The 12,535-nt window shown below is 34.2% G+C and overlaps 1 protein-coding gene across 1 annotated transcript; it reads left to right on the top strand.

Moving 5' to 3' along the window:
* The first annotated feature begins 902 nt into the window (after positions 1–902).
* Positions 903–10,586, top strand: LOC141708132 (protein transport protein SEC23 D). Its single transcript, XM_074511614.1, has 14 exons — positions 903–1,313; positions 2,573–2,638; positions 3,409–3,462; positions 3,545–3,717; positions 3,852–4,038; positions 4,160–4,305; positions 4,382–4,536; positions 5,369–5,450; positions 5,530–5,645; positions 7,168–7,272; positions 8,128–8,251; positions 8,661–8,923; positions 9,469–9,683; positions 9,770–10,586. Exons 1-14 carry the CDS (start codon positions 986–988, stop codon positions 9,982–9,984), a joined length of 2,229 nt encoding a protein of 742 aa, XP_074367715.1. The 5' UTR covers positions 903–985; the 3' UTR covers positions 9,985–10,586.
* The last annotated feature ends 1,949 nt before the right edge of the window (positions 10,587–12,535 follow it).

The raw sequence follows: 12,535 nt of genomic DNA, 5'->3' as shown, positions 1-12,535 counted from the left end.
TTGTAGCTTTGTTAAAATGAGGGGGATAGATAATTTTAAAATATATATAATGCATGTACTTTTTTTTCTTCACTAGGATTTTTTTCATTAAGATTTTAACGAGACATGTTGTTGTACGAGTCATCTAAGGGGGAGTGTTACGACATTATTGTATAACTGTTAAATTTTACGGTTGTCTTTTGGCCTTTCACCATTAGCCTATTAATTAACGCAACTCTTGGCAACTCTTGACATTTCACTTCTAATGTAACATGCACATTATCATTATATATATAAATGAAATCTTAATTTCTCTCTTATTCTCTTTACACTTATATTGTACATTACATTATACATGTATTTTTATTGTCATTTTAATTTTTTAACGAATAAGATATTTAAAAGTTGGACAATATTTTTCAAAACATAATATATTATTTTTTAAAAAATTATATGTATGGAATTTTGAGAAATTACCGAAAATACAAATTTTTCCAAGTTTGTGTGCAATATTACGATCTTTTGAAAAAAATTACAAAATACGTTTTGCAACCAAAAGCAACCACACATGCAATTTCTCTAATTTTTTTTTATTGCAGTTAAGGTTGTATCGACTTGTATTTGAGGTTGTATCTAGTTGCAACGAGTTGCAAAATCGTATTTTTGCTACAAAAATTGAAAAATCGTATTTTTGCAAATTTAAATTTTAAAAAAAATCATATTTTATAAAAAAAATTAAAAAACGTATTTTTGAAAAAGCCTCTAGAATTTTCATTCAAAAATATAGTAAAATTAATAATAATAATTATTACCAAATTTAATTACAAAATAAATTTTATCATAATTCGAGATGTCCTAAACCCAGAATGAGTTAAGCGACTGAACATTAACGAGTAATTACTCCTACTACTCCCCTCCACCGAAACAACAGCTACCTATCAGCATTCGTTGGTAGCGGTAATTTGTAAACCCCCCCCCCCCAACCCTAAAGACAATATACTCAGCAATGGCGGTTCGGGCAACGATGACCCGATTCCCATCGGATCCGGACGCTCAAGAGTCTTCGGGTCTACCCTGGGGCGTAACGTTGACGCCATTCGCCGGCAAAGACGAGAACGGAATTGCTCCGGTGTACGGATCCGACGGCGACTTGCTTCCTCGATGCGAGAATTGTTACGCCTATTACAATACTTATTGTGATCAGGAACAGTGGGCCTGGACTTGTGCTCTTTGTGGAAATCTTAATGGACTTACATCTCAAAATATTTCTCGATACTCTCTCCCTCATACTTGTGCTGAGAATATGTCCTCTTTTATAGATCTCGAACTTCCTTGTATTCTCCTCTCCTCTCTCTCTCTCTCTCTCTCTCTCTCTCTCTGTTTTATGAATTCCTGAGTTATACTGAATTGCCTAGTAAATACATTCTCGTCTCTCCATGTATGTGAGTGTATGCTGTTTCATTTCGATGATGAATGAAATGTTGCTTTGGAGACATAAATTTTTGACATGTGAATATGAATTTGGTTTTTGTAATATATTGCTAGGTATTAATCACTCTTATCAAAATAGTATAATTAACTTATGTAAATGCAATTGCTCTAGCTATAATTTAAGTGAAATTTTACTTTATTTTTATATGAAAGTAAGTCTAATTGTCTTTGGATAAGAATCACTAGGAACCACGGGACACATTCAGCAAGGATGAAGTTATGCATATGATTTGACTTACTATGATTCTAATCATTATGTAGTAGGCAAGAAATGTAATTATAAAATCAGTTAATCATACTAATATTTTGTTAAATCAGTATTTTGTTTATGGGATTTGGGGAATTGACTTGCACAGTTTTATTATATTGGTGGAATTGGATCATGATTGACGGACTGTTATTTGTTATGTGAAATCATTCTGAGTTGGAATTTTAATCCGTTTTTTTATGCAGTTCACAAGATTAGAACGTCTAGTTTTCAGTACTTGTGAATTCATTTTCTTGTATGTAATTTTCCTGTGTTGTCAAAATGTTTTTAACTTACCGGCAAGGGTGGAGCCAAAATTCATGAGCCAAAAATATTTTATGTCTACACAAATATTTTACTAATCTCTACTGTTTTTGGCAAGATTCACACTGGAAGAGGCTGCAATCAAAATCACAAATGTTGGCTAAATAAAACCAAATTAAAAAAAAAATCCTGAAAAGTGGGGGTACACAACCACATATGCTCATTACAAAATGCCTCCGCCACTTGTTACTGGTGCTTTTGTTCTTGATTTTTTTTCTAAAAGAGAATGAATGCATTGGAGTTCATCTTGTATCTGGTTAAGAGTTAAGCCTGTTCTATTTGGGCTGTAGATTTAAGATATAAACGGAATGATACATTGATTGGGTAGATGACTAGGTGTTTTATTTAGCTATGTAATAGCAAAATGGAGATATGATGTACAGATTTGATACACGTTGGTAAGGTTATATTAGCCGTGTTAACAAAAAAAAGTTGGAACCACATTACTTTTAGCTCATTTTTCTATTATATTTCTTGTTTAGGTATGACTTCTTGTACCTTGTTGATGAATTCATATGTATTATGTTGTAGTGGAAGGTTCTGAGGAAGAAGCCATGCAGGCTCGGCCTGTCTATGTTGCTGCGGTTGATCTGTCATGTAAGATTGATTTTACACCAATATTTTTGTGATTTTTACTATTCTCTTTACAACATATAAAGAAATAGAAGCATCTGTTGAGTCAAGGTTCTTACTGTTCCCAAGTATTAAGCTGAAGAACAAGTGACAAGTGTGAGAGATTTATTAGTAAGATTCTATAATTTAGTAACTAACAGTGGTTAGTCTTTCTTTCCTGCTAGACTTCTATTTTTCCACGATTGTTCCTGTCAATACCCAATACATCTTTCAGGCACCAACTAACTTGCCTTAAATTAATCAAATGCAATTTTGCACCTTAGACTATATGTAAGCGGAACTTTTTTAGCCAACAAAGGGTTGGTGCAGTGGTTGGGCTCTTGTCCCCCTTGCGGGAGGTCAAGAGTTTGACTCCTGGTGTGTGCGTGTGTAATTAATTAGCATAAAAAAGTGGAATTTATTAGTTCATGAGATGAGAAGTTAAAAGACCTGTTTTCCATGAAGATTTGTCATTATCTAGATGAGTGGATATCGGAGGGTGAACTCTATGGCTTCAAAATAGAGAATGTTGAAGAACTGGGAAAGAAAATAATTGGGGAGAGTTCTCGTAACATTGCCGTTTACTATATTTTTAGGGTACTTATTAACTTTTCCAAAGATGATATCTGTTAAAAGTATAATGTTTAATAAGTATATGCTCCAGGTTTACCAAATTTTTATGCTATGGTGCAACATATTTTCACATTTGTTAATTGCTGAGTTTAAATATATAGCATAACTTGCATTATGTGCAGCCTCTGAGGAATTTTTGGAACTAACTAAGAGTGCACTGTTAGCCGCTCTAGAAGGTTGGTGCTTTATTGATTCTTACTATTAAAACATTTTTAAATTATATATGTTAGTTTTTTAATTTCATGATTTTCACTGCAGCTCTTGGGCCTGGGTCACTTTTTGGGCTAATTACATTTAGCCACAAAATTGGTTTATATGATGTACAGGGGCCTATTCCAGTTGTGAAGAATGTTTTCATCTTTCCAGAATCTGATGAAAGCACACAAATGGAGCTTGAAGATGTAATGCCATTGTTGTCTTTTTTGGCTCCGGTAAGTATTTTATCAGACTTCTAATTTTCTTAATGCTATTAGCATGATCGGCTACTTCTCAAAGTACCTCCAAGCTATAAGTCTGGGTTTTATAATGTAAATTAGTTATATAGAGTCAATAATTTGTGTTGCAGGTGGATACTTGCAAGGACCGCATTGCTTCTGCCCTTGAAACACTTAAACCAACAACCTCATGGGAAAGAACCACAGCTGCGGGTCAAGGATTAGATGGGGTCTTGCTTGGTGGTCGAGGTTTTGGGGTTGCAATGGAAGCTCTTTTCAGTTACCTCGGGTCTGAATATGGAAGTACATTTGCGTTAGGTATTATTTATTGCATGCAGCCCTCTGAGTTGTATTTTGACTCTTGGTCTTCCTAATTTAAATGATCTCCCCTGAATCTGAGATTTGTTGTGTGTTTCATTTGTATTGTATGGACACGCAGCCAGAGTGTTTGCCTTTTTGTCGGGTCCACCTGATTATGGAGCTGGCCAACTGGATACAAAACGATATGGTGAGCAGTATGCTAGCAAAGGAGAGGATGCAGATCGTGCCCTACTGCCAGAGCAGACACCATTTTACAAAGATTTGGTATTTGATATTGTTTATGAGTAGGCTCTAAGTTAGTTTGTGGTTCAGAATGTAAGATTGGAAATATGTTTTACAGGCTGCCATTGCTGTTCAATCAGGTGTTTGTGTGGACATATTTGCTGTTACAAATGAATATACAGATTTGGCATCCTTGAAGTTTCTCAGTATTAACAGTGGGGGTTCATTGTTTTTGTATTCAAGCACTGATGACTCAACACTACCTCAGGACATGTGAGTAACAAGTACACACTGATACCATATATATTCTTTACGGTGTCATTGAATCTGAAAATGGTTTTGTGGTAGATAGCATACATGATCCACACAACTATCATGATTAATTTGATATTGCTATGTTTTATTAAACATCTTACTGAATTACAATTTACTTGACAGTTAATATAGATTATTCATCTTTAAGAGCTCTTGCCATATATGCCATATAGATTAATGTGATCTGCGTGATTAATAATTGATTTCCAAAAAAAATACTGTCTTGATAAAGCTTGTGTGCATTAGGAGTTGAAAGTCCGCAAGATGTGCAATTAATATTATTTAAATAGTAATAAAAGTGTTTCTAGTTCTTGTTTCTTTCTATGCCCGTAATTTAAGTTTCCGTCTCGTGTGCCACTTATGAATGTCCAGGTCCATTATTTGTGTGGCTAAAGAAATGTGTTTGCCTTAGCTGATTTCAGCATAATTACTTGAAAACCTTTTCTAGCTGAATCAGTATAATTGAACCATGATTTTAACTAAAGCAAACCGGTCAGAGATAAAAGTTGATAAACAAACAAAATAGAAATATAAAAGTAAATGAGAAATATATGGTTTCTTCGTGATTCAGTATCATTTGTTGTTCTGAATGTTATGACAAAGGCCCAAGTTTTAAGTGCAAGGTTGGTGTGACGAGTGACGTATGGGTGATTCAATGTTTATATTATTTCTACTATATCTTTCTTTAATTTATGTAATGTAATGAAGTACTAAATAGTTAATAGATTCTATAGAGCTAAAGGTAGAACTTCAATCGGTAACAGTACACAGTGATTTTGTACTATTGCAGGTATCGAATGTTAAGCCGTCCTTATGCCTTTAACTGTATTCTGCGGCTAAGGACATCTAATGAATACAAATCAAGCCATTCGGTATGTGGCATAGTATTTAAATTCTTCCTTAATAAAAGTAGCTTTTTACTGATTTTTAAATGTATAATCCATTTTGCAGTTTGGTCATTTCTTCCCAGATCCACAGTATGAGAATGTTCAGCACATCATCTGTTGTGATTCTTATGCTACATATGCTTATGACTTTGAGTTTGCAAATGATGTTGGATTTTCCAGGTGATATGTCTACCGTTTGGCGATTTTGTATGTTTTTCTTTCACCACTGATCTGTTAAATCCTCAGTTATTAAATGAGTTAATAATTTATTTTAATCTTAATATATGTGATGCAATATGCCACAACTATTACAAGTGCGGTTAAGAGAAATGTAGAGAAGAACTTACAATTAAAAACTGTCTAGTTTGATAACGGAGCGAAAATGCTATTGCAACATTAGTTTTGGATGTTATTAGTGGAGAAAATTGTTGATGCAGGACAAGGTATTAAAAACAATGAAAAGATAGATATTTGTGGATTAACCGCAGAAAATCTACGCCTAAGGTGATCCAACCGAAGAAGAATCACTACCCCTAAGATTTCTCAACCGCATAAGAGAGGTTTGTTAGGATCGCAACCCATAACAAGAGAGAAACAATTCTCAATTCATTAATCAATCAATTTTCTCCTTAAAATAAAAGATTATATCAGCTTATATAGTTACAAGAGTAAATCCCCAAACTTAGTGATCAAGTAACAATCTTCTAATAAAGGAAACAAATTCTTTCTTATTTTCTATCATAATCTAGAATATTCCTACACATAAATAATATAATATTAAACCAAATAACATTAAATCTAATCCTAACTAATAACATAAAATATATACAAACTAATATTTTAATTCTTTGTTTAGTATCATATGTTTTTAAATTTCAATATGTAGCAGAATACTACTATTGTCTTAAAAGTGGAAAAGGAACATGCTAATGCTCACTCACAAATTAAGTAAATACTTTAAATTTTGGATTTGGGTTTTGCTCTCTTGATTATCAGATATCTGTAGCAATAAGATTTAATCTTTAGAAAGCTGAAATGGTTCCTCCTTCCCTAAAAGGTTCTTTGTTAGTTATGTTTTTTTAGAAGATTTAGGATGTATTACAAGACCATTCGAAGGTAAATTAACTGGCTCGGTGCATCTTGCGAGCCAAATGTGCTAGATTGCTATTCTAGTCGCTTTACATTTTATCATCTGAAGATGTGGACTGTACTTCCGTTCGACAGATGAGTCCTGCGTTGCCTAATACTAATAGATAGTTGGTAACACATAGTTTATTCTCACAGCGAAAGTATCTTCAGGGGGAATAGTTTAAAAGTGATTAAAAATTTCACAATTACCAAGGCTTGTTATAAACACACAATGTCATTTAATGTGGATGGGAAGAATGAAGATTGTAAATTATGCTTACCCAATAATAACTATACATAATTGGATTGTGTTTGCTTTGAGGTTCTACTTATGCATCACAAAACATTAGTTCCATGTAACTCGGTGAGTTGAATGTGCTGGTCCGTCCCTGGTATTGGAACTTCTGAAAGTACTGTTTAGCATGATGATATACGATTTGGAATTTTTTTGGACAGTTCTTTTTGCATTGATACGAACTTTAGAGTTTTTATTTTTTATTGGTGGAAAGGTTGTCTCTCCATTTGACTGGATTCTAGATTATGTTCTGCAATGTGTTTTACAATGTTTTTGCAGGCACACTTCAGAGCTCCCAATGATACAGATTGCATTTCAGTATACTGTTGTTATTCCTCCCGAGGAATTTCCCGTATCAGGATCAGGATTAAGCGGTTCAAGTAGGTAAGGGTAGACTCCCACAAAATCTGTGTTTGAATTTAATCCCTTACTTGTGTTGATCATATATTTCGCATACACCGGAATAGACATTGTTTTTAATTACCACATTTATGCCTGACTTCATTACTTGTCCCTCTGTTACACAGACTCGGCTAAAAGTGTCCGACATGGATAATTGTCCTAGTATCGGACTAGGCAACATCTTGAAAATATACATGTTTTTGGCCTAAAATAAGTGTCCATGTCCAAGTGTCAAGTGTCCGATAAGGGTACTCGAAGGTAAAATGAAATGTTCGAGTAAAATATGCGTGTACCCTAGTAATTCCTATGATATTTTGTGCTACATTTCCAAGATCATTCTTTGTTTTTGCTTCGGTAAGTATAATAATTGGACCTTGCTCTGGTTGATGAATATACCAATGTGACAACTAGAACACCTGACCCGACAGTCCACACTCAGATGCAGTTCACGTCTCTGTACTTGAGATTAGAATGTAACCAGTCATACATTTAATTTGGGTAATAAAAGAAAATTTCTTATGTTTGATATTTTATTTTCCAGATGTAATTTTCTAAAATCCGATCCGACTTCTAAGAATCTTCATTGAGTGAGATGTAAGGATTTCTCATAATATTAATATATTCATTATTCTTTGCTCAAAACAGCACATTTTCCAATCTCTATTTTCTGGTCTGTGTGTTGCTGAATCTTCTTCTAGATGTAAAATGCGGTCCTCTGATGGTGATCTTTTTTTTTTTTCTTGGCTGCATCTGTAAATAATATCCTTATTTTTACCCAGGCATACAATACAGTAGACGTTTATGTCTTTGGTTGACATTTAATAAAATTTTATGCAGAAGCAAGTATTCCCTCAGTAGGAGATTGAGAATTCGAACTCTGCAATATGGAACTGCTCAGAATATTAATGAAATCTATGATAGTGTAGATCCTGAAGTGGTTCTCTCCGTACTTGTTCATAAGGTTAACTACTTGTCTTTTTCAAATGCTATTTTTTTTTGGTGAGCATTGGTAGTAAAGAGAACAAAGGGGAATTTGATTTTTCACAAAAGCCTCTTGTTATCCAATAATTGTATGTGCTAGTACCTGTTGTAAGCACATAATTAGAAGTGAGAATGTATCTAGCTTTAACACTAATTGTGAAGCTTCTGCTGAAGTTCTTGATAGTTGAGAGAGAGTTTAGGAAGCTAGAAGGTAATGAAACATTCAAGAAATAGGAAAATTTTCTTCTAGTTCATACCATTAAGAATAGCCACAAAGGATATGCTTGTGTTTTATATACTTAAGTGCCCAACTTCTTACTGCTAGAAACTTCTACGTGTTCTCCATGGTTTACACATGGAATGATACTTGAGTTTCCTGAACTCCTCAGGTCATATTAGCGTCATTGGAGCAAGGAGTTCGTGAGGGAAGGATGTTGCTTCATGACTGGCTTGTAATTCTTACGGCTCAGTACAATGATGCTTGTAAAAATGTTCAGTCAATAGCTGCTCATATTGATGCTGAATTCAGTCAGTGCCCACAATTGCAGCCTTTACCTCGTTTGATCTTCGCATTGCTTAGAAATCCTTTACTCCGCTTCCATGAAGAAGGTGTTCACCCCGATTATCGAATTTACCTACAATGCCTATTTAGGTACGTATTGTGTGTGCAACTTTCCGTATGGCTTCTGTAAATTATTTTGGATACTAGTGGTATGACTACAATCGAACATAAACATAATGTATTAATTATGATGCTATCATACTTTAGCTTGTCTCAAATAAAGGACATATATTTCTTGTTGGTAGTCTGGAAGTTAGTCTTGGGAGTGTTATATTTTCTTTTCCTTGGCTTATATTTACAACTAAATTCGTCCAACTGATATTACCAATTATGAATGAGATAGGGTTGGACATGTTATAAAGGAAGGATGATATATAGAGAAATTTTAATTTACATTTTTTGATTTAGACAGATAGGTATGGTCGCATGGACCAAGGCAGTGACTTCATTTATGCCTTTACGACAATTTGCTCATTATGTGGTTGATGCATATACTTTTAATTTATTATCCCGATTGTTTGCCTTTATTGTGGATCCTCAGTACTATGTTTTCCTCAATATGTTTATGATTCTCCTTCAACTGTCATGTCAGTCTTTCTTGCAAAAGTGCTGATTGTTGTCAACCGCCTATGCAGTGCATTAGAACCAAGTTCTCTTAACCGTGCCATATATCCACTTCTAACATCATTCACGACACCGGATGTCCAAGCTTATCCTCGACACTCTCTGAGTCGTGCTGCACTAATTACGAGTGAAAGTCCAATCTTTTTCCTTGATGCATTTACGACCCTTGTTGTATTTTATTCATCTACAGCTGACTCTACACTGCCTTTTCCTCCGCCCCAAGACTGTAAGCTCCTTTTTTAGTGCTATGCTGTTTCATTTCTATAAGTTTTTTTATAAAAACTTACCAAGCAAATTGGATATTATGTATAGGTTTACTGAGAACGGTCATTAACAAACTGAAACAAGAGAGAAGCATCACTCCAAAACTGGTCTTCATCCGAGGAGGACAAGATGATGCAACTCTGTTTGAGAATTATCTTATCGAGGAACAAGATGTTGATGGGAGTGGTTTCACGAGCATGATGGGGCTGCTTTCCTTTTTGGATGAGATCAAGCATAGTGTCCTAGAATACATGAAATACTGAGCTGATACATGATAGAATACTTGCACTCTTCTTGGGTTTTTTTTTTCGCTCTGCCTCATTAGGAGAATAATATATATAATTAGATAGATCACAACGAATGGAGAGATCAATGTTATCAATCATCAAGTTTCGAAATTTAAAATGTGAATTTCTCAGAATGGAGACTTCTCTTTCTTTTTTATACAGCAACTTGTGGTTTAAGCACCCTAGGTATAAGGTTAGTATATCTATTCTGAATATATGATTTGTACACTTGTTTGAAGTTGAGCAGAGGACAAACATTTGTTGGTCTTTATGAAAGTATAATATTATAAATTGGTAATGGAGAGGACAGGACTGTTTAACACTTTAGCTTTGATTCTCTAGGCATTGCTTAGAGGTTTTTGTCGTATTGCCGCCGATAAAGATGGAGAGCATATGATTGCCTAATGCAACTTTATACTTCTCCTTGCAGCATATTTTGTTAGAGCACTGGTTACATGTCGTTCATTGTAATGGCCTTCAAATTCTTTTTGACCATGTAATATGAATAATTTCTGAACTGTTGTACCGTTCATTTGATTGAAGGATTGTTCTGGGGATGATGCCCGTTGGTACTAGAAGTTAGCCAATCTTGGCTGCAAACTAGAGATTCAACTGTTTTTGGTGAAAGTGAGCTCCGATACGAATCAATAGTTCTTCCTCAATTTCTCTTGATCAAATGTATGAGCTTTGAGTGTTTGAGAATTTTCATCCCTGGACAACTTCTCTAATTTTAGTGTTTTCTGCAACTTGTCCAGATTGTTATGCAGCGGTGATTTAGCACCTGACTGTTTTTAAATGGTTCATCATAGCAGATGTACCATTTCTGTTAGTGTTGCATCCAATTACCACATTACAGAATTTGCATTTAGCCTTTTCAAAACCTGCTGGACAGCCTTTAAGTTCTTCAAAAAAAAACCAGGCCTTTGAACTCTTTTTACCCTTTTATCACATTTTTCCTCTTCTTTATCGGGATCATTCTTTTCTTCACCATCCAAGTTCACTTGTATCTACAAATAAAATATATTTATGTAATTTAGAGGTGTCGAACAATCAATAATACAGAAAATATATAATACTGTATACATACTATAGAGAACGTGAGAGAGTTTGAGTTGTGTAAGGTAGGTCACCTGTGAGGCGTTGAGAAATCCTAAATCCTTCTTAATTTCAGTAGGCGTTGAGAAGTTCTAAATCCTTCTTAATTTCAGTTTTTACATTTAGGAGGCACGCTTGGTCTTGGGCCTCTTGGCCCAATTATATATAAACTGAAATTTATAACACATAACTTGAAATATTGGAATAGCTTTTTTAATTTTTAAACACGATATACATTATATATTTATTAATATTATATTATATATATATATATATTTAATATTTAATTATTATTTTAATAATCGGTTCGGTTGGAAGGTATAACCGAAACCCAACCATTTAAATCGGATTGATTTTTTATTTTTCGGTTTCGGTTTTGAATCGGTTATATTCAGATCGGTTTTCTGTGATTTTTCCCGGTTTCGGTAAGGATTCGATTTCAAATCGGTTTTTTGCTCAGCCCTAGTTGGTACTGGATTGGAGGGTTTGGTGCACCCTCGTGATAACATAACAACATTTTCTTAAAAACCAATATTATTAATAATAATAATATGAGGGGAAAACGAGAGCTATTTTGTTCTACTATAGATTACATTTTTTGAATACGGTTTTTTTCTATTACGATAGTCACTTGCAGAAGTTTAAATAAACGCCCCTGCCAACCAATGTTGTACATTAGATGCGAGTGCAACGGCAGAGTTGCAAAGTGCCAGCATCAGTTTGAGGGTACAATTTCTTAATTGTATTCACCCCTTGTGAATCTAACCATTATTGAAAGGCGCCCAAGTTCTATGGGTAGATCAAACAAAAGTAAGTTTGCAGTTTCAAGAACAGGGGAGATGGCCATTTCGTCATAATTTGAAGAACGAATTTATGAAATAAGGTGTTTGAAAAGATTTTGGTTAATTTTTAGAATAACGCATTTGTAAATCATATGCGAGTATTTTGTTAAGCAGAAAAAAAGGTCCTATGTGAATCTTTTTTAATCAACTCTTATTATGTATTAAATGCAGATTATTGTGGAACGTACTTTGAAATGTTTCTGCATGCAATTGGATGTGTCACTTTAGATGCCAATGGACATTTCACTATAAATGGTTAGACCGTTTATATTATCATTATTTTGGTCACCATCTCGTATAAGTCTACATTATTTCTATTGTTCTCCTACCTCTGAGATGGTGACTTAATACCTATTCTGTTGCTAAAGTGACGCACAACCTTCGAAAAAAAAAAGACAAAAATAACATTGTATTTGGACCAAGGGACAAAATACCTCATTTTAATGTCTTGGTCATTTTTATCAATGAGATATCCATTCTGAGACTGGGTAGGTGTGAGTAACGGATCATAACCGGATCGAACCGAAACCGAAAAAACCAAAAACGAAATAGTAGTATTTCAAGAACTGAACCGAACCCGTTATAGGTAA

Source organism: Apium graveolens, chromosome 2 (assembly GCF_009905375.1).
Source record: "Apium graveolens cultivar Ventura chromosome 2, ASM990537v1, whole genome shotgun sequence".
NCBI classification, from domain to species: Eukaryota; Viridiplantae; Streptophyta; class Magnoliopsida; order Apiales; family Apiaceae; genus Apium; species Apium graveolens.
Note: the sequence above shows the minus strand (reverse complement) of the source record. Positions and strands in the feature narration are given on the sequence as shown.